The sequence below is a fragment of the Nyctibius grandis genome, unplaced genomic scaffold, assembly GCF_013368605.1.
Source record: "Nyctibius grandis isolate bNycGra1 unplaced genomic scaffold, bNycGra1.pri scaffold_59_arrow_ctg1, whole genome shotgun sequence".
Lineage (NCBI taxonomy): Eukaryota > Metazoa > Chordata > Aves > Nyctibiiformes > Nyctibiidae > Nyctibius > Nyctibius grandis.
Window position 1 is genome coordinate 211460 of NW_027167600.1, and position 19270 is coordinate 230729.

Here is a 19270-nt window from a genome sequence, read left to right on the forward strand (position 1 = left end):
CCCAGTGCCCCCAGCACCCCCCAACCCCCTCCCAGTGCCCCAGCACCCCTAAAGCCCCCTCCCAGTGCCCCCAGCACTCCCCAAGCCCCCTCCCAGTGCCCCCAGCACCCCCTAAGCCCTCTCCCAGTGCCCCCAGCACCCCCCAAGCTCCCTCCCAGTGCCCCCAGACACCCCCCAATTCCCCTCCCAGTGCCCCCAGACACCCCCCAGCGCCCGTCCCAGTGCCCCCAGCACCCCCAAGCCCCCTCCCACTGCCCCAGCACCCCCCAGCGCCCCTCCCAGTGCCCCCAGCACCCCCTAAGCCCCCTCCCAGTGCCCCCAGCACCCCCCAAGCCCCCTCCCAGTGCCCCCAGACACCCCCCAAGCCCCCTCCCAGTGCCCCCAGCCCCCCCCAAGCCCCCTCCCAGTGCCCCCAGCACCCCTCCCAGTGCCCCCAGCACCCTGAGGTGGCTATGGGCGCAGGTGCGGGTGGTGACGGGCCAGACCTACATGCTGACGGAGGCCGAGGAGCTGTGGGAGAAGGAGCTGCCCCCCGCCGTGGAGGCCCTGCTGGCCGAGGCCCGTGGGGACACGCGCGGTGGGGACACCAGTGTCCCCCCCTCCTCCACCAGTCCGGACACTGGGGTCCCCCAGCGCGACCGCACCCGCGCCGTCACCTACCAGGTGCCCCACAACGCCGCCGTGCAGGTCTACGACTACCGGGAGCGGCGGGCGCGGTGAGGACCTCGGGCCTACAGAGGGGTCAAGGCCAACGGCGGGAGGGTCAACGAGGGTTGGGTGGGACACTTGGGCCACCACAAGCCCATAAACTACAAGACGTTGAGGTGTTGGAGCGAGTGCAGAGGAGGGCGACCAAGGTGGGGAAGGTTCTGGAGGGTCTGACCTCCGAGGAACGGCTGAGGGAGCTGGGGGGGTTCAGCCTGGAGAAGAGGAGGCTCAGAGGTGACCTTAGTGCAGTCTACAACTACCTGAAGGGAGGGTGTAGGGTCAAGGTTGGCCAGGGGAGGGTCAGGTTGGCCATCAGGAAGCATTTCTTCTCAGCAAGGGTCATTAGATGTTGGAAGGGGCTCAGGGAGGTGGTGGAGTCACCATCTCTGGAGGGATCCAAAAGCTGTGGAGATGTGGTGCTGAGGGACATGGGGTAGTGGTGGCCTTGGCAGTGTTGGGTTATGGTTGGACTTACAGAATCACTGAGGTTGGAAGAGCCCTCTGGGCTCATCGAGTCCAACCATGGCCCTGACACCACCATGGCAACGTGACTTGATGGTCTTCAAGGTCCTTCCCAACCCAAAGCTCCTTTCCAAGCATTTCTTCTCAGCAAGGGTCATTAGCCATTGGAAGGGGCTGCCCAGGGAGGTGGTGGAGTCACCATCTCTGGAGGGGTTGAAGACAAGACTGGACATGGCACTTAGTGCCATGAGGATGCTCAGGGGGCTGGAGCCCCTCTGCTCTGGAGACAGGCTGAGAGAGTTGGGGCTGTTCAGCCTGGAGAAGAGAAGGCTCCGGGGAGACCTTCTAGCACCTTCTAGCACCTTGATGGTCTTCAAGGTCCCTTCCAACCCAAACCATTCGATGACTCCATGAGTAGGCAGCGTGGCTCCACCAAGGGGAAGTCATGCTTGACCAACCAACTTCTATGATGAGATGATGGGGTTTGTAGGTGAGGGGAGAGCAGTGGCCACTGTCCACCTGGACTTCAGTAGGTCCTTCAACACCTTCTCCCAGAAGATCCTCCTCATAGAGGAGCTGTTGAACTCTGGGCTGGATGAGGTGGACTGAAACCTGGTTGAATGGCCAGGCCCAGAGCGTGGTGACCAGTGGCACGAGGTCCAGTTGGAGGACAGTAGCCAGCAGTGTACCCCAGGGGTCAACGTGATGGTCCAGAGAGGACGGAGCCAGGCTCCTCCCAGTGGTGCCCAGTGGCAGGACCAGAGGCCATGGGCACCAACAAGAACATGGGAGGTTCCTGCTGAAGATCAGGTCCTCTCATTGCGAGGGCCACCGAGCACTGGTGCAGGTTGCCCGGGGAGGTGGTGGAGTCTCCATGCATGGAGATGTTTGAGACCTGACTAGACACAGTCATGGGCAACCAGCTCCTGGTGGCCCTGCTTGAGCAGGAGGTGGCCAAGGTGATCTCCAGAGGTCCCTCCCCATCATCCTGTGGTTCTGTGACATCTCCTTGGGGTGGCCTTGTCTTGTGACCATCACCCTTGGCACGTGATGGGTGTCCTTGGTAGGTCACACGGTGGTGGTGGGTGCCCACAGCGTGTCCTTGTCTTGTGGCCATCACCCTTGGCACATGATGGGTGTCCTTGGTAGGTCACACAGTGGTGGTGTGTGCCCACGTGTCACAGCGTGTCCTTGTCCTGTGACCACCATCCTTGGCACGTGATGGGTGTCCTTAGTAGCCCATCACTGCTGTTGGGTGCCCACATGTCCCAGCGTGTCCTTGTCTGTGCCCATCATCCTTGGCACGTGGTGGGTGTCCTTGGTAGGTCACCAGGACACACTAGATGTACTGGGGAGCCCATCACTGGTGTTGGGTGCCCACATGTCACGGCGTGTCCTTGTCTTGTGGCCATCACCCTTGGCACGTGGTGGTTGTCCTTGGTAGGTCACAGTGCCCACGTGTCACAGCGTGTCCTTGTCTTCTGACCATTACCCTTGGCACGTGATGGGTGTCCTTAGTAGCCCATCACTGGTGTTGGGTGCCCACATGTCACAGCGTGTCCTTGTCTTGTGACCATCACCCTTGGCACGTGGTCGGTGTCCTTGGTAGGTCACACGGTGGTGGCGTGTGCCCACATGTCACAGCGTGTCCTTGTCCTGTGGCCACCATCCTTGGCACATGGTGGGTGTCCTTGGTAGCCCATCACTGCTGTTGGGTGCCCACATGTCACAGCATGTCCTTGTCTTGTGACCATCACCCTTGGCACGTGGTGGGTGTCCTTGGTAGGTCACACAGTGCCCACATGTCACAGCGTGTCCTTGTCCTGTGGCCATCACCCTTGGCACGTGATGGGTGTCCTTGGTAGCCCATCACTGGTGGTGGGTGCCCACATGTCCCAGCGTGTCCTTGTCTTGTGGCCATCACCCTTGGCACGTGATGGGTGTCCTTGGTAGGTCACACGGTGGTGGCGTGTGCCCACATGTCACAGCGTGTCCTTGTCTTGTGCCCATCACCCTTGGCACGTGATGGGTGTCCTTGGTAGCCCATCACTGCTGGTGGGTGCCCACATGTCCCAGCGTGTCCTTGTGACCATCACCCTTGGCACGTGGTGGGTGTCCTTGGTAGCCCATCACTGGTGTTGGGTGCCCACATGTCCCAGCGTGTCCTTGTCCTGTGGCCATCACCCTTGGCACGTGGTGGGTGTCCTTGGTAGGTCACACGGTGCCCACATGTCCCAGCGTGTCCTTGTCTTGTGGCCATCACCCTTGGCACGTGGTGGGTGTCCTTGGTAGGTCACACGGTGGTGGTGGGTGCCCACAGCATGTCCTTGTCTTGTGACCATCACCCTTGGCATGTGGTCAGTGTCCTTGGTAGGTCACCAGGACACACTAGGTGTACTGGGGAGCCCATCACTGGTGGTGGGATGCCCACATGTCACCGCGTGTCCTTGTCTTGTGCCCATCACCCTTGGCACGTGGTGGGTGTCCTTGGTAGGTCACACGGTGGTGGTGGGTGCCCACAGCGTGTCCTTGTCTTGTGACCACCATCCTTGGCACGTGGTGGGTGTCCTTAGTAGCCCATCACTGGTGTTGGGTGCCCACATGTCCCAGCGTGTCCTTGTCTTGTGACCATCACCCTTGGCACGTGGTGGGTGTCCTTGGTAGCCCATCACTGGTGTTGGGTGCCCACATGTCCCAGCGTGTCCTTGTCTTGTGACCACCATCCTTGGCACGTGGTCAGTGTCCTTGGTAGGTCACACAGTGGCGTTGGGTGCCCACATGTCCCAGCATGTCCTTGTCTTGTGACCATCACCCTTGGCACGTGGTGGGTGTCCTTGGTAGCCCATCACTGGTGTTGGGTGCCCACATGTCACAGCGTGTCCTTGTCTTGTGACCATCACCCTTGGCACGTGATGGGTGTCCTTGGTAGCCCATCACTGGTGTTGGGTGCCCACATGTCACAGCGTGTCCTTGTCTTGTGACCATCATCCTTGGCACGTGGTGGGTGTCCTTGGTAGGTCACAGTGCCCACGTGTCCCAGCGTGTCCTTGTCTTGTGGCCACCACCCTTGGCACGTGGTGGGTGTCCTTGGTAGGTCACACAGTGCCCACATGTCACCGCGTGTCTTTGTCCTGTGACCACCATCCTTGGCACGTGATGGGTGTCCTTAGTAGCCCATCACTGGTGTTGGGTGCCCACATGTCCTAGCGTGTCCTTGTCCTGTGACCATCATCCTTGGCACGTGGTCGGTGTCCTTGGTAGGTCACCAGGACACACTAGATGTACTGGGGAGCCCATCACTGCTGTTGGGTGCCCACATGTCCCAGTGTGTCCTTGTCTTGTGGCCATCACCCTTGGCACGTGGTGGGTGTCCTTGGTAGGTCACAGTGCCCACGTGTCACAGCGCGTCCTTGTCTTCTGACCACCATCCTTGGCACGTGGTGGGTGTCCTTGGTAGCCCATCACTGGTGTTGGGTGCCCACATGTCACAGCGTGTCCTTGTCTTGTGGCCATCACCCTTGGCACGTGATGGGTGTCCTTGGTAGGTCACACGGTGGTGGTGGGTGCCCACAGCGTGTCCTTGTCTTGTGACCACCATCCTTGGCACGTGGTGGGTGTCCTTGGTAGCCCATCACTGGTGTTGGGTGCCCACATGTCCCATCGTGTCCTTGTCTGTGACCATCACCCTTGGCACGTGGTGGGTGTCCTTGGTAGCCCATCACTGGTGTTGGGTGCCCACATGTCCCAGCGTGTCCTTGTCTCGTGGCCATCACCCTTGGCACGTGGTGGGTGTCCTTGGTAGGTCACACAGTGCCCACATGTCCCAGCGTGTCCTTGTCTTGTGGCCATCACCCTTGGCACGTGATGGGTGTCCTTAGTAGCCCATCACTGCTGTTGGGTGCCCACATGTCCCAGCGTGTCCTTGTCTGTGCCCATCACCCTTGGCACGTGGTGGGTGTCCTTGGTAGGTCACCAGGACACACTAGATGTACTGGGGAGCCCATCACTGGTGTTGGGTGCCCACATGTCACCGCGTGTCCTTGTCTTGTGACCATCACCCTTGGCACGTGATGGGTGTCCTTGGTAGCCCATCACTGCTGGTGGGTGCCCACATGTCCCAGCGTGTCCTTGTCTTGTGGCCATCATCCTTGGCACGTGGTCAGTGTCCTTGGTAGGTCACACAGTGGCGTTGGGTGCCCACATGTCACAGCGTGTCCTTGTCTTGTGACCATCACCCTTGGCACGTGGTGGGTGTCCTTGGTAGCCCATCACTGCTGTTGGGTGCCCACATGTCACAGCATGTCCTTGTCTTGTGACCATCACCCTTGGCACGTGGTGGGTGTCCTTGGTAGGTCACACAGTGCCCACATGTCACCGCGTGTCCTTGTCTTGTGACCATCACCCTTGGCACGTGGTCAGTGTCCTTGGTAGGTCACACGGTGGTGGTGGGTGACCACGTGTCCCAGCGTGTCCTTGTCTTGTGGCCATAACCCTTGGCACGTGATGGGTGTCCTTGGTAGCCCATCACTGGTGTTGGGTGCCCACATGTCACAGTGTGTCCTTGTCTTGTGACCATCACCCTTGGCAAGTGCTGGGTGTCCTTGGTAGCCCATCACTGCTGTTGGGTGCCCACATGTCCCAGCGTGTCCTTGTCTTGTGCCCCTCACCCTTGGCACGTGGTGGGTGTCCTTGGTAGGTCACACAGTGCCCACATGTCACCGTGTGTCCTTGTCTTGTGACCATCACCCTTGGCACGTGGTCAGTGTCCTTGGTAGGTCACACGGTGGTGGTGGGTGCCCACAGCGTGTCCTTGTCTTGTGACCACCATCCTTGGCACGTGGTGGGTGTCCTTGGTAGGTCACACAGTGGCGTTGGGTGCCCACATGTCACAGCGTGTCCTTGTCTTGTGACCATCACCCTTGGCACGTGGTGGGTGTCCTTGGTAGCCCATCACTGCTGGTGGGTGCCCACATGTCCCAGCGTGTCCTTGTCTGTGCCCATCACCCTTGGCACGTGCTGGGTGGCCTTGGCAGGTCACCAGGACACACTAGATGTACTGGGGCGCCCATCACTGCTGGTGGGTGCCCACCGCGTGTCCTCGCTCCGGGAGGTGGCCCTGGCCCCCGCGGCGGTGGCCCCGGTGCCAGGCCCCCCCTTGACGCCCTCCCGCCCCCCCCCCAGGGTGGTGCTGGGCCCCGAGCTGGTGGTGCTGGGCCCGGGCGAGCAGCTCACGGTGCTGTCCCTCTCGGCCGGGCGCCCCAAGCGCCCCCACGCCCGCCGCTGCCTCTGCCTGCGCCTGGGGCCCGACTTCTGCGCCGACGTCGTCACCATCGAGACGGCCGACCACGCCCGCCTGCAGCTCCAGCTGGCCTACAATTGGTGAGCGGGGGCGGGGGGGCGGGGCTTGGGGGGCGGGGGCGGGGCTAGGGCTGGGGGCGGGGCCTGAGAGTTGGGGGTGGTGCCTGGTGGTGTGGGCGGGGCTAGCCAAGGGGGTGTGGCCTCGACCTTGGGGCGGGGCTAGCCAAGGGGGTGTGGCTTCATCTTTGGGGGCGGGGCTAGCCAAGGGGGCATTGCCTCCACCGAGGGGGCGGGGCTAGCCAATGGGGAGTGGCGTCTGCCTTGGGGGCGGGGCTAGGCAAGGGGGCGTGGACTCCACCTAGGGGGCGGGGCTAGCCAAGGGGGCATGGCCTCAGCCTTGGGAGTGGGGTCAGAGTGGGTGGGGCTAGCCAAGGGGGCGTGGCCTCCACCTAGGGGGCGGGGCTAGCCAAGGGGGCGTGGTCTCGGCCTTAGGAGTGGGGCTAGCCAAGGGAGTGTAGCCTCAGCCCTGGGGGTGGGGTCAGAGTGGGCGGGGCTAGCCAAGGGGGTGTGGCCTCCACCGAGGGGCGGGGATAGCCAAAGGGGTGTGGCCTCAGCCTGGGGGCGGGGCTAGCCAAAGGGGTGTGGTCTCAGCCCTGGGGGCGGGGTTAGAGTGGGTGGGGCTAGCCGAGGGGGCGTGGCCTCAGTTTTGGGGCGGGGCTAGCCAAAGGGGTGTGGCCTCGACCTTGTGGAGGGGCTAGCCAAGGGGGCGTGGCCTCCACCGAGGGGGCGGGGCTTGGCGGGTGGGTGGCGCCACGTGCTGCAGGGCCGGGGGGGGGCCCTGGGGTGCCCTGAGAGCAGCCCGCCCCCCCCCCCCCCCCCCCCCCCCCCAGGCACTTCGAGGTGCCGGCGGAGCCCGCGGCCCTGGGGCGCCTCTTCAGCGTCCCCGACTTCGTGGGCGACGCCTGCAAGGCCCTGGCCTCCCGCGTGCGCGGCGCCGTGGCCGCCGTCACCTTCGACGACTTCCACAAGGTCTCCTCGGTGTCACCTCCCCCACCCCCACCCCAACCCACGTCCCCCTCGGTCACACACGACTGTCCCCTGCTGGCCCTGGGCCACCCCGGGCGCCCTGGTGTCCCCTCGAGGCCCTGCGTGATCCCTGATGTCCCCCTGTGCCCCAATGTCCTCCACGTCCCCAGGTGACCTTCACGTCCCCACATGTCCCTCACGTCCCCACGTGTCCCTCACGTCCCCATGTGACCCTCACGTCCCCAGATGTCCTTCACGTCCCCACGTGTCCCTCACATCCCAGGTGTCCCTCACGTCCCCAGGGGTCCCTCACGTCCCCAAGTGTCCCTCACGTCCCCAGGGGTCCCTCATGTCCCCACGTGACCCTCACGTCCCCACGTGTCCCCCATGTCCCCCCGTGTCCCTCACGTCCCCACATGTCCCTCATGTCCACAGGGGTCCCTCACATCCCCAAGTGTCCCTCACGTCCCCAGGTGTCCCTCATATCCCAGGTGTCCCTCACGTCCCCACGTGTCCCTCACGTCCCAGGTGTCCTTCACGTCCCCTGGTGTCCCTCACGTCCCCACGTGTCCTTCACGTCCCCAGATGTCCTTCATGTCCCCAGGGGTCCCTCATGTCCCCCCAGGTGTCCCTCACGTCCCCACATGTCCCTCACGTCCCCAGGTGTCCCCCATGTCCCCACGTGTCCCTCACGTCCCCACGTGTCCCTCACATCCCCAGGTGTCCTTCACATCCCCACATGTCCCTCACGTCCCCAGGTGTCCCCCATGTCCCCACGTGTCCCTCACATCCCCATGTGTCCTTCACGTCCCCTGGTGTCCCTCACGTCCCCATGTGTCCTTCACGTCCCCAAGTGACCCTCGTGTCCCCACATGTCCCTCACGTCCCCAGGGGTCCCTCATGTCCCCCCGTGTCCCTCACGTCCCCACGTGTCCCTCACGTCCCCTGGTGTCCCTCACGTCCCCACGTGTCCCTCACGTCCCCACGTGTCCTTCACGTCCCCACGTGACCCTCACGTCCCCAGGTGTCCCTCACGTCCCCACGTGACCCTCACGTCCCCGCGTGTCCCTCACGTCCCCAGGGGTCCCTCACGTCCCCACGTGTCCCTCATGTCCCCAGATGACCCTCACGTCCCCTGGTGTCCCTCACGTCCCCACGTGTCCCTCACGTCCCCAGATGACCCTCACATCCCCACGTGTACCCCAAGAACCGATCACCTCCTCTGCTCGGCCACGTTTGGCTTCGCTGAAGCCCCCGACGTCCCCCCACGTCCTCGACGTCCCCCCCGGTGTCCCCAAGCTCCTCACGCGTCCCCGCTGTCCCCAGAACTCCAACCGCCTCATCTGCTCGGCCGTCTTCGGCTTCGACGAGGGCGGGCGGCTGCGGGAGCAGCTCCGCTTCGCCCCCAACGGCCTCGTGGTCACCAGCGTGGACATCCAGAGCGTGGAGCCCGTGGACCAGCGCACGCGCGACGCCCTCCAGCGCAGCGTCCAGCTCGCCATCGAGATCGCCACCAACTCCCAGGAGGCCACCGCCAGGTCCCCCCCGCGCGGCCCCCCCGTGTCCCACCACCTTCCTCCTGCGTCTCCCAGCTGGAGATGGAGGCCTCACTCCCAGGAGGCCACCGCCAGGCCGCCGTGGCCCTCGTGTCCCCAAATGTCCCCAAATGTCCCTCGTGTCCCCAAATGTCCCCAAATGTCCCTCTATGTCCCCCATGTCCCTAAATGTCCCCTACACCCCCCATAGTGACCATGTCCCCCCCCCATGTCCCCTACACCCTCCGTATCCTCACCACGCCCAGCACCGCCCCCGTGTGCCACACGTGCCCCACACCCCCAGTGTCCCCCCAGTGTGTCCCCAGTGTCCCCCCACACTCCCAGTGTCCCCCCAGTGTCCCCCCACACTCCCAGTGTCCCCCCAGTGTCCCCAGTGCCCCCGTGCCCCACACGTGCCCCACACCCCCAGTGTGTCCCCAGTGTCCTCAGTGTCCCCCCACACTCCATGTCCCCAGTGTCCCCCCAATGTCCCCAGTGTCCCCCCACACCCCCAGTGCCCCCCAGTGTCCCCAGTGTCCCCCCACACTCCCAGTGTCCCCCCGTGCCCCACACGTCCCCCCTGTGCTCCACACCCCCAGTGCCCCCACTATCCCCCCAGTGTCCCCCCACACTCCCAGTGTCCCCCCAGTGTCCCCAGTGCTCCCCCACACTCCCAGTGTCCCCCCGTGTCCCACACGTGCCCCACACCCCCAGTGTCCCCAGTGCCCCCCAGTGTCCCCAGTGTCCCCCCACACTCCGTGTTCCCCCACACTCCCAGTGTCCCCAGTGTCTCCCCAGTGTCCCCCATGTCCCAGACATGCCCCACACCCCCAGTGTCCCCCCAGTGTCCCCAGTGCCCCCCCACACTCCCAGTGTCCCCCCAGTGTCCCCAGTGTCCCCCCACACTCCCAGTGTCCCCAGTGTGTCCCCAGTGTCCCCCCATGTCCCACACCCCCAGTGTCCCCAGTATCCCCCCAGTGTCCCCAGTGCCCCCATGTCCCACACGTGCCCCACACCCCCAGTGTCTCCAGTGTCCCCAGTGTCCCCCGTGCCCCACACGTGCCCCCCCCATGCCCCACACCCCCAGTGTCCCCAGTGTCCCCCCACACTCCCAGTGTCCCCAGTGTCCCCTCAGTGTCCCCAGTGCCCCCCGTGTCCCACGCGTGCCCCACACCCCCAGTGTCCCCAGTGTCCCCCCCATGTCCCACACGTCCCCCACACCCCCAGTGTCCCCCCCGTGTCCCCAGTGTCCCCCCGCACCTCCAGTGTCCCCAGTGTCCCCCCAGTGTCCCCAGTGTCCCCCCACACCCCCAGTGTCCCCAGTGTCCCCCCAGTGTCCCCCCAGTGTCCCCCCACACCCCCAGTGTCCCCCCAGTGTCCCCCCAGTGCCCCCCCGTGTCTCACACGTGCCCCACACCCCCAGTGTGTCCCCAGTGTGTCCCCACACCCCCAGTGTCCCCCCCGTGTCCCACGTGCCCCACACCCCCAGTGCCCCCCAGTATCCCCCCAGTGCCCCCAGTGTCCCCCCAGTGCCCCCCACCCCCGACGCCCCCGCTCCCCGTCCCCAGGCACGAGGCGGAGCGGCTGGCGCAGGAGGCCCGGGGGCGCCTGGAGCGGCAGCGGCTGCTGGACCAGGCCGAGGCCGAGCGGGCGCGCAGGGAGCTGCTGGAGCTCGAGGCCCTCAGGTCGGCCATCTTCCCAGCATGCACCGGGGCCCGCCATCTTCCCAGCATGCACCGGGGCCCGCCATCTTCCCAGGGGGCACTGGGAGCCCCTGCTTTCCCGGGGGGACACTGAGGGGTCACCCCAGCACACACCCGGGCCCTCCACCTTCCCAGAGTGCACTGGGGCCCTCCACCTTCCCAGGGTGCACTGGGGGTGTGGGGTGTGTCCCTGCTTTCCCAGCATGCCCTGGGGCCCTCCACCTTCCCAGCATGCACTGGGGGTGGGGGGGGGGGGATGTCCCTGCTTTCCCAGCATGCACCGGGGCCCTCCACCTTCCCAGGGGGCACTGGGGGTGTGGGGGGATGTCCCTGCTTTCCCAGCATGCCCTGGGGCCCCCCACCTTCCCAGGGTGCACTGGGGGTGTGTCCCTGTTTTCCCAGCATGCCCTGGGGCCCTCCACCTTCCCAGGGTGCACCGGGGCCCTCCACCTTCCCAGGGTGCACTGGGGGTGTGGGGGGTGTGTCCCTGCTTTCCCAGCATGCCCTGGGGCCCTCCACCTTCCCAGCATGCCCTGGGGCCCCCCACCTTCCCAGCATGCCCTGGGGCCCTCCACCTTCCCAGGGTGCACTGGGGGTGTCCCTGCTTTCCCAGCATGCACTGCGGCCCTCCACCTTCCCAGCATGCCCTGGGGCCCTCCACCTTCCCAGTGTGCACTGGGGGTGTGTGTGTGTGGGGGGGTGTCCCTGTTTTCCCAGCATGCCCTGGGGCCTCCACCTTCCCAGGGTGCACTGGGGCCCTCCACCTTCCCAGCGTGCCCTGGGGCCCTCCACCTTCCCAGCATGCACTGGGGCCCTCCACCTTCCCAGGGTGCCTTGGGGCCCTCCATCTTCCCAGGGTGCACTGGGGGATGTCCCTGCTTTCCCAGCATGCCCTGGGGCCCTGCACCTTCCCAGCATGCACCGGGGCCCTCCACCTTCCCAGGGTGCACTGGGGGTGTGGGGGGGGATGTCCCTGCTTTCCCAGCATGCCCTGGGGCCCTCCACCTTCCCAGGGTGCCCTGGGGCCCTCCACCTTCCCAGGGTGCACTGGGGGGGATGTCCCTGTTTTCCCAGCATGCACTGGGGCCCCCCACCTTCCCAGGGTGCACTGGGGGATGGCCCTGCTTTCCCAGCATGCCCCGGGGCCCTCCACCTTCCCAGGGTGCCCCGGGGCCCTCCACCTTCCCAGGGTGCACTGGGGGTGTGGGATATCCCTGTTCTCCCAGGGTGCCCCGGGGCCCTCCACCTTCCCAGGGTGCACTGGGGGATGTCCCTGTTTTCCCAGCATGCCCTGGGGCCCTCCACCTTCCCAGGGTGCACTGGGGGTGTCCCTGCTTTCCCAGCATGCACTGGGGCCCTCCACCTTCCCAGTGTGCACTGGGGGATGTCCCTCTTTTCCCAGCATGCACTGGGGCCCTCCACCTTCCCAGGGTGCACTGGGGCTGTAGGGATGGCCCTGTTTTCCCAGCATGCTCTGGGGCCCTCCACCTTCCCAGGGTGCACCGGGGCCCTCCACCTTCCCAGGGTGCACTGGGGGTGTGGGGGTGTGTCCCTGTTTTCCCAGCATGCCCTGGGGCCCTCCACCTTCCCAGGGGGCACTGGGGGTGTGGGGGGGATGTCCCTGCTTTCCCAGCATGCCCTGGGGCCCCCCACCTTCCCAGGGTGCACTGGGGGTGTCCTTGCTTTCCCAGCATGCTCTGGGGCCCTCCACCTTCCCAGCATGCCCTGGGGCCCTCCACCTTCCCAGGGTGCCCTGGGGCCCTCCACCTTCCCAGGGTGCACTGGGGGTGTGGGATATCCCTGTTCTCCCAGGGTGCACTGGGGCTGTAGGGATGGCCCTGCTTTCCCAGCATGCCCCGGGGCCCTCCACCTTCCCAGGGTGCCCCGGGGCAGGGCGGTCGTGCCCCGCGGCGGGCAGGCCCCGTGACTCTGCGTCCCGCAGCGCGGCGGTGGAGAGCGCGGGGGCGGCGCGGGCGGAGGCGCAGGCGCGGGCGGAGGCCGCCCGCATCGAGGGCGAAGCCGCCATCTTGCAGGCCAAGCTGAAGGCCGAGGCCATCGCCATAGAGACGGTGCGTGGGCGTCACGTGGGTGGGGGGGCGGAGCTATCGAGGGGGGCGTGTCCCGACGGTGTCCCCGCCCCCCCCGCCGCAGGAGGCGGAGCTGTCGCGGCTGGAGCGGGCGCAGGCGCAGGAGGTGCGGGCGCAGCGGGCGCGGGGGGAGGCGGAGGCGGCGCGGGCGCAGGCGCTGGCCGACGTGGAGGCGTCGCGCGTGCGGGAGGTGGCGGCCGCCCTGGGGCCCGACACCATCCGCGACATCGCCCGGGCGGGGCCCGAGCTGCAGGTGAGGGGGCGGGGCTTGGCGGGGGGGGCGGGGCTAAGGGGGGTGTGGTGCCCGGAGGGGGCGTGGCCACCTGGCTGGTGGCCACCCAGAGCCTTGGCTGGGGGTGGCAATGGTGGGGTGGGGTCTTACGGGGGCGGAGCTTCTCGGTGGGGGCGTGGCTTGCTGGGGGTGTGGCCTACCAGGGGGCGTGGCCAGCGCTGTGGCCCCGCCCCCCCCCGCAGGTGAAGCTGCTGCAGGCCCTGGGCCTCCAGTCCACCCTCATCACCGACGGCGCCGCCCCCCTCAACCTCTTCACCACCGCCCGGGGGCTGCTGGGGCTGGCCCCGCCCCCCGAGAGCCCCACCCCGCAAGGCCACGCCCCTTGAGGCCCCACCCCGCAAGGCCACGCCCCTTGAGGCCCCACCCTGCGAGGCCACGCCCCTTGAGGCCCCACCCTCCTCCTCCTCTCCACGTCCCCGGACCGGGCCCAATAAAGCGAGCAGGTGGCACCGGGGGTGTGCGCGTGCTGGTGTGACGTCACGGCGACGCAGGGCCCTGGGGCGGTGACGTCATCACTGGGAACCCCCCCCCCGCCCTCACCCCTCCGGGGGTGTGACGTCAGAGTGACGAAGGCGGGAGGGGCGACACCGGCGTAACCCCGGCGGGCGTCAGGAACTGTGACGTCATCACCAGTTGGGTACGGGGACAAGTGACGGCACAGCAACGTCACGGCCGCTGTAGCCCTGGGGCCACCGCGCTGGCCCCGACGGGACGGTCCCACCGCACTTCTCGCTCCTCCCGCGCCAGAGTTTGTGAATCAAATTAATTTAGACATCACCGGGTTGTTTTTCACAGCCCTGTTCGGCCCTTTATAATCAGCGAGGAATTTAATTGGCCTTACTCTGAGGCCTTACTCTGAGGCCTGCTCCGAGGCCTACTCTGAGGCCTGCTCCGAGGCCTGCTCTGAGGCCTGCTCCGCAGCCTGCCCTGAGGCCTGCTCCAAGGCCTGCTCTGAGGCCTTACTCTGAGGCCTGCTCCGAAGCCTGCTCCCAGGCCTGCTCTGAGGCCTGCTCCGAGGCCTGCTCCGAGGCCTGCTCCGAGGCCTGCCCTGAGGCCTACTCTGAGGCCTACTCTGAGGCCTACTCTGAGGCCTGCTCCGAGGCCTCCTCTTGCTAAACCGTTGCTAAACCACCTGCTATCACGTAGACAAGCTTTTATCCCCCGAGCTGACGTCCTCCCCCCGCAATCCCAGGCATAACTTCCAGTCTCTCCTCACGCAGCCCTTCCCAGCCGTCCCTCCCACCCCGCGGCTCCGTACCGCTGCCAGCTGCCTCCTACGGGGCCTGTAGGGCCCCAGCTCGCACCCAGCCCAAACTGGCCCTTAAACGTGAGCAGGGGACGGCACTCGGTGACTTCCCGTGTGTCGCGCCCGCCCTGAAGGTTTCCACCCTACAACCCCGGCGTCTCCACGACGACGCGTGACGCTCCGGCGCTCCCAGGGCTCTCCTTCCCCACACGTCCCTGCCCTGACCCCTATTTCCCCATCGCAGCCATGGGGTCCTGCCCTCCAAATGGAGCTCCCGTACCTCTGAGGCCTGCCCTGAGGCCTGCTCTGAGGCCTTACTCTGAGGCCTTACTCTGAGGCCTGCTCCCAGGCCTGCTCCCAGGCCTTACTCTGAGGCCTACTCCGAGGCCTGCGCTAAGGCCTGCTCCCAGGCCTGCTCTGAGGCCTGCTCCGAAACCTACTCCGAGGCCTACTCCGAGGCCTGCTCTGAGACCTGCTCCGAGGCCTCCTCCGGGGCCTGCCCTGAGGCCTACGCTGAGGCCTGCCCTGAAGCCTGCTCCCAGGCCTGCTCTGAGGCCTGCTCCGAAACCTACTCCGAGGCCTACTCTGAGGCCTACTCTGAGGCCTGCTCCGAGGCCTCCTCCGGGGCCTGCCCTGAGGCCTACGCTGAGGCCTGCCCTGAAGCCTGCTCCCAGGCCTGCTCTGAGGCCTGCCCCGAGGCCTGCTCCGAGGCCTTACTCTGAGGCCTACTCCGAGGTCTACGCTGAGGCCTACTCCGAGGTCTGCTCTTGAAGCCTATGCTGAGGCCTACTCTGAGGCCTTACTCCGAGGCCTTACTCCGAGGCCTTACTCCGAGGCCTTACTCCGAGGCCTTACTCCGAGGCCTTACTCCGAGGCCTTACTCCGAGGCCTATGCTGAGGCCTACTCCGAGGCCTTACTCTGAGGCCTGCTCCGAGACCTCCCGTACCTCTGCCCTGACCTTCCCTCTAACAAACCACCTGCACTGGTGTCATGTGCCCCAAGAAGACCCGTGGCATCCTGTGGGTAACCAACACCGAGCTGCAAGAAGAGGCAGATGGGTCAGCAGGGCCGTATCCTGCTCAGCGATGGCACGCGGGTCTCGGGGGTTGTCCACAGCACCACGGTCTAAGCTGGACCATCAGTCAGTCTCCTAAATGCCACCAGGGCAAACTCGTACTGCTGGGACCTGGTGGAGAACAAACATGGATGCGCTAAAGAACTATTCAGGTGTGTAAAGAGTAAGGAGATCACACGGGGCGCTCTTTGAGGCAGAGCTCTGAGGAGATGCGAGTCCTTCAAGAGCTGTCGTGGCAGCAGCTGGCTCTGGCGTCCAGCTCTGGGGCCCAACAGGAGAAGGACATGGAGATGTTGGGGTGAGGCCAGAGGCCACGGAGATGCTCAGGGGGCTGGAGAACCTCTGCTCTGGAGACAGGCTGAGAGAGCTGGGGCTGGTCAGCCTGGAGAAGAGAAGGCTCCGGGGAGACCTTCTAGCACCTTCCAGTGCCTGAAGGGGCTACAGGAAAGCAGCAGAGGGACTTTTACAAGGGCATGGAGTGACAGGATGAGGGGGAACGGTTTTAAACTGGAAGAGGGGAGATTGAGATGAGATGTGAGGAGGAAATTCTTTGCTGTGAGGGGGGTGAGAGCCTGGCCCAGGTTGCCCAGAGCAGCTGTGGCTGCCCCCTCCCTGGCAGGAGACATCTCGGGGGGGTTCCCTGGAGGCACCTCGGGGGGGTTCCCTGGGGTTCACCTCAGGGGGGGTCCCTGGGGGCACCTCGGGGGGGTTCCCTGGGGTCATCCATGACATCACCTCGTCCAACCCCATTTATGGAATTCTGCAATATTTTGGGGGTATTTTTTGTTTTTAACACTGAGGGAATATGTAATACAGTCGATAATTATTTAATTCTTAATCCACCATCCGAGATTAAATTAATTTGAAGCGTCACTCCACGCTACCCACACACACTCCTGTGCCCTACAGCTGCTGAGCTCCGACACCCCGTTCAGCCCCGAGGACACAGGAGAGGGACGTTTGTCACAGCAGAAGAGGGAACAGAGCGACGGGCCGTCACGCCCCCGCCTGACCCCGCACGCCTCTGGCAGGGGAACCAGGGGCAGAGCCACAGGCAGCGGGTCTGGAGGGAAACTGAGGCAGAGACCAGGGAATGGGTTGGGTTGGGAGGGACCTTGAAGATCATCTCGTTCCACCCCCCGCCACGGGCAGGGACACCTTCCCCCAGCCCAGGTTGCTCCCAGCCCCATCCAACCTGCCCTTGAACACTGCCAGGGAGGGGGCAGCCACAGCTGCTCTGGGCAACCTGGGCCAGGCTCTCACCACCCTGTAAAGCTGCCCCAGGCTGAAGCTCCAAGGACACAGCCTGAGGGACCAGGAGTGTCCTGGGTCTCAGAGCAATCCTAGAGCTAAAGCGGTGGCAGACATCAGCTCCAGGTCAGATCATCCATGCCAGCACTCATCACGGACCCAGGACGGCAGCCTGGCCTTGCCTCCCACCCCAGGGGAGGGTCAGGGGGGCCATCAGGAAGCATTTCTTCTCAGCCAGGGTCATGAGATGTTGGAACAGGCCCAGGGAGGTGGTGGAGTCACCATCTCTGCAGGGGTTTAACACAAGCCTGGCCACGGCCCTTAGTGCCCTGGGCTAGTTGCCATGGTGGTGTCAGGGCCACGGTTGGACTCGATGAGCCCAGAGGGCTCTGCCCCCCTCACTGACTCTGTGCTTCTGGGGGGGTTGTCACTGAATACAAGCCCGGGGGGGCCGAAAGGAGCCCAGACTCACCTCGCTGCCTTCCCTCGCCCCAACCCAGCTCTCCAGGCCGGGTGTGTCCCCAGCAGTCACGGGCCGGCGGCTGCTCTTACCCCGTCCCCGTGCGGCGGCGCAGAGGGAGAACCTGGGGGCTGTTTGTCCTGGAACGCAGGGGGGGGGCGGATGACAGGAGGGGTATTTTTTAAGGACAACAAAAACACCCTCAAATCACCAGTGAAAATGGGGAACCTCGGGGGGGTCCCTGGGGGCACCTCGGGGGGGTCCCTGGGGGCACCTCGGGGGGGTCCCTGGGGGCACCTCGGGGGGGTTCTGCCCCCACGGGTAATTCGTGCAGCTCCCCAGCACTACGGGCCTGCCTGGACACAGGCCTGTCCCCCCCCAGCCTGACCCCAGGGCACGTCTCCTGCCTCGCTTCCCGGCCTGGCCGAGCCCTCCCCGGACACCGGGCACGAAGGAAACCTCCTGGTGAGGCTGGGGGGAACCATCAGCCACCGCTGACCGCCCCGGCCCGGGGAGGCCGAGACCGGAGACACCTCCCCGGGGCCCACGCACCCTCCCCTGGCCCCCCCCGCCCTTCACGCACCCTCCCCGGGGCACCGGCCCGGGCCGCTCCCGCCCCACGCGGCCTCAGCTCCCTCCGCCATCGCCTCCCGCGCCGGAAAGAGCGTCACGCTGCGGGGCGGGGCAACAAGTAGCTGCCGGCAGGACCCCGCTATAGCTGTCCGAGCAGTTCGCCTGCCCCGCGCTGCCGGCCTGAGGCGGCGCCGCCAACGGGTGCGACCCGGCGGTCGCGCGGGCAGCCCCGCGGCGGAAGGACCCCGGCCGGAAGCGCGCTCTGCCGCACGGCGGCCGCCGGGCCTGGCGCAGGCCGCTGCGGAACTAAACCCATTTGCTTCTTAATTAGCGCTGATGAGTCGGATTAATTAGCAAGGCTGGGCTCTGGCAGACGGGATCCGCGCGGGGCGGGAGGGCCGTGTGGAGAAAATCACGTTTAACGCGGGCGGGCGTCGAGCGGTTGCCAATAAGGCCTTTTTGGGGGGTTTCTCTCTTTTTGGGGTTTCTCTTTTTTTGGGTTTTTTTTTGGGGGGTTTCTCTTTTTTTTATGGGTTTCTCTTTTTTTGGGGTTTCTTTTTTTTTGTGTGTGTATTTTTTTGGGGGTTTATTGTTTTTGGGGGGGTTGACTTTTTTTGTGGGTTTATTTTTGGGGTTTTTTTGGGGGGGGTTTCTCATTTTTGGGGGTTTCTCCTTTTTTTGTGGTTTCTCTTTTTTCTGTGTTTCTTTTTTTATGGTTTCTCTTTTTTTGGGTTTCTCTTTTTTTTGTGGCTTTCTTTTTTTTGTGGGTTTTTCTCTTTTTTTGGGGTTTTTCTCTTTTTTTTGGGGGGTTTCTCTTTTTTTTATGGGTTTCTCTTTTTTTGGGGGTTTCTCCTTTTTTTGGGGGTTTCTTTTATTTTTTGGGGGTTTCTCTTTTTTGGGGGGTTTCTCTTTTTTCTGGGGGTTTCTCTTTTTTTGGGGTTTCTCTTTTTTTTGTGGGTTTTTTTGTGGATTTCTCTTTTTTTGGGGTTTCTCTCCTTTTTTTGTGTCTCTTTTTTTGTGTGTTTCTCTGTTTTGGGTTTCTCTTTTTTTGTGGGTTTCTTTTTTTTTGGGATTTCTCATTTTTGTGTGTTTTTTTTTGGGGGGTTTCTCTCTTATTTTGGGGGGTTTCTCTCTTTTTTTGGGGGTTTCTCTCTTTTTTTGGGGGTTTCTCTCTTTTTTTGGGGGTTTCTCTCTTTTTTTGTGGATTTCTCTTTTTTTTGTGTTTCTCTTTTTTTGGGGGGTTTCTCTTTTTTTTGTGGGTTTCTCTTTTTTTGGGGGTTTCTCTTTTTTTTGGGGTTTCTTTTTTTTGGGGGTGTCTCTTTTTTTGGGGTGTTTTACTTTTATTTGTGGGTTTCTCTTTTTTTTGTGGGTTTCTCTTTTTTTGGGGGTTTCTCTTTTTTGGGGGGTTTCTCCTTTTTTTTGTGGATTTCTCTTTTTTGGGGGGTTTCTCTTTTTGGGGGGTTTCTCTTTTTTTGTGGGTTTTATTTTTTGTGGGTTTTATTTTTTGTGGGTTTCTCTTTTTTTGAGGTTTTCTCTTTTTTGTGTGTTTCTCT

At 64.0% G+C, this 19270-nt stretch overlaps 1 protein-coding gene, 1 long non-coding RNA gene and 1 other non-coding gene across 12 annotated transcripts in view; 1 reads left to right on the plus strand and 2 right to left on the minus strand.

The window, feature by feature from the left end:
- MVP (major vault protein) overlaps positions 1 to 13788 on the plus strand; it is a 28546-nt gene extending 14758 nt beyond the window's left edge. For 7 of the 9 annotated variants that reach the window (XM_068424760.1, XM_068424757.1, XM_068424761.1 and 4 more), the window contains exons 10-17: positions 463 to 716; positions 6352 to 6549; positions 7359 to 7497; positions 8821 to 9032; positions 10598 to 10714; positions 12675 to 12801; positions 12884 to 13072; positions 13294 to 13560. In XM_068424760.1, the coding sequence (XP_068280861.1) occupies positions 463 to 716; positions 6352 to 6549; positions 7359 to 7497; positions 8821 to 9032; positions 10598 to 10714; positions 12675 to 12801; positions 12884 to 13072; positions 13294 to 13437 (1380 nt within the window). In that variant the 3' untranslated portion in view covers positions 13438 to 13560. Of the gene's footprint in view, positions 1 to 462; positions 717 to 6351; positions 6550 to 7358; positions 7498 to 8820; positions 9033 to 10597; positions 10715 to 12674; positions 12802 to 12883; positions 13073 to 13293 lie in introns of all 9 variants that reach the window. The other 2 variants (XM_068424756.1, XM_068424758.1) reach the window with 2 other exon arrangements.
- Positions 13789 to 13893: 105 nt separating this feature from the next.
- On the minus strand, positions 13894 to 17798 carry LOC137677448 (uncharacterized). 2 transcript variants are annotated; one of them, XR_011050275.1, is made up of 3 exons: positions 17728 to 17798; positions 17157 to 17284; positions 13894 to 15544 (listed from the first exon to the last, which is right to left on the minus strand). It is a non-coding gene; the product is annotated as an uncharacterized lncRNA (long non-coding RNA). The 2 variants fall into 2 exon arrangements; XR_011050276.1 differs by lacking the exon at positions 13894 to 15544 and adding an exon at positions 16140 to 16507.
- On the minus strand, positions 16760 to 16844 carry LOC137677455 (small nucleolar RNA SNORD45). The gene has a single exon (XR_011050277.1). It is a non-coding gene; the product is annotated as a small nucleolar RNA SNORD45 (small nucleolar RNA).
- Positions 17799 to 19270: the final 1472 nt, after the last annotated feature.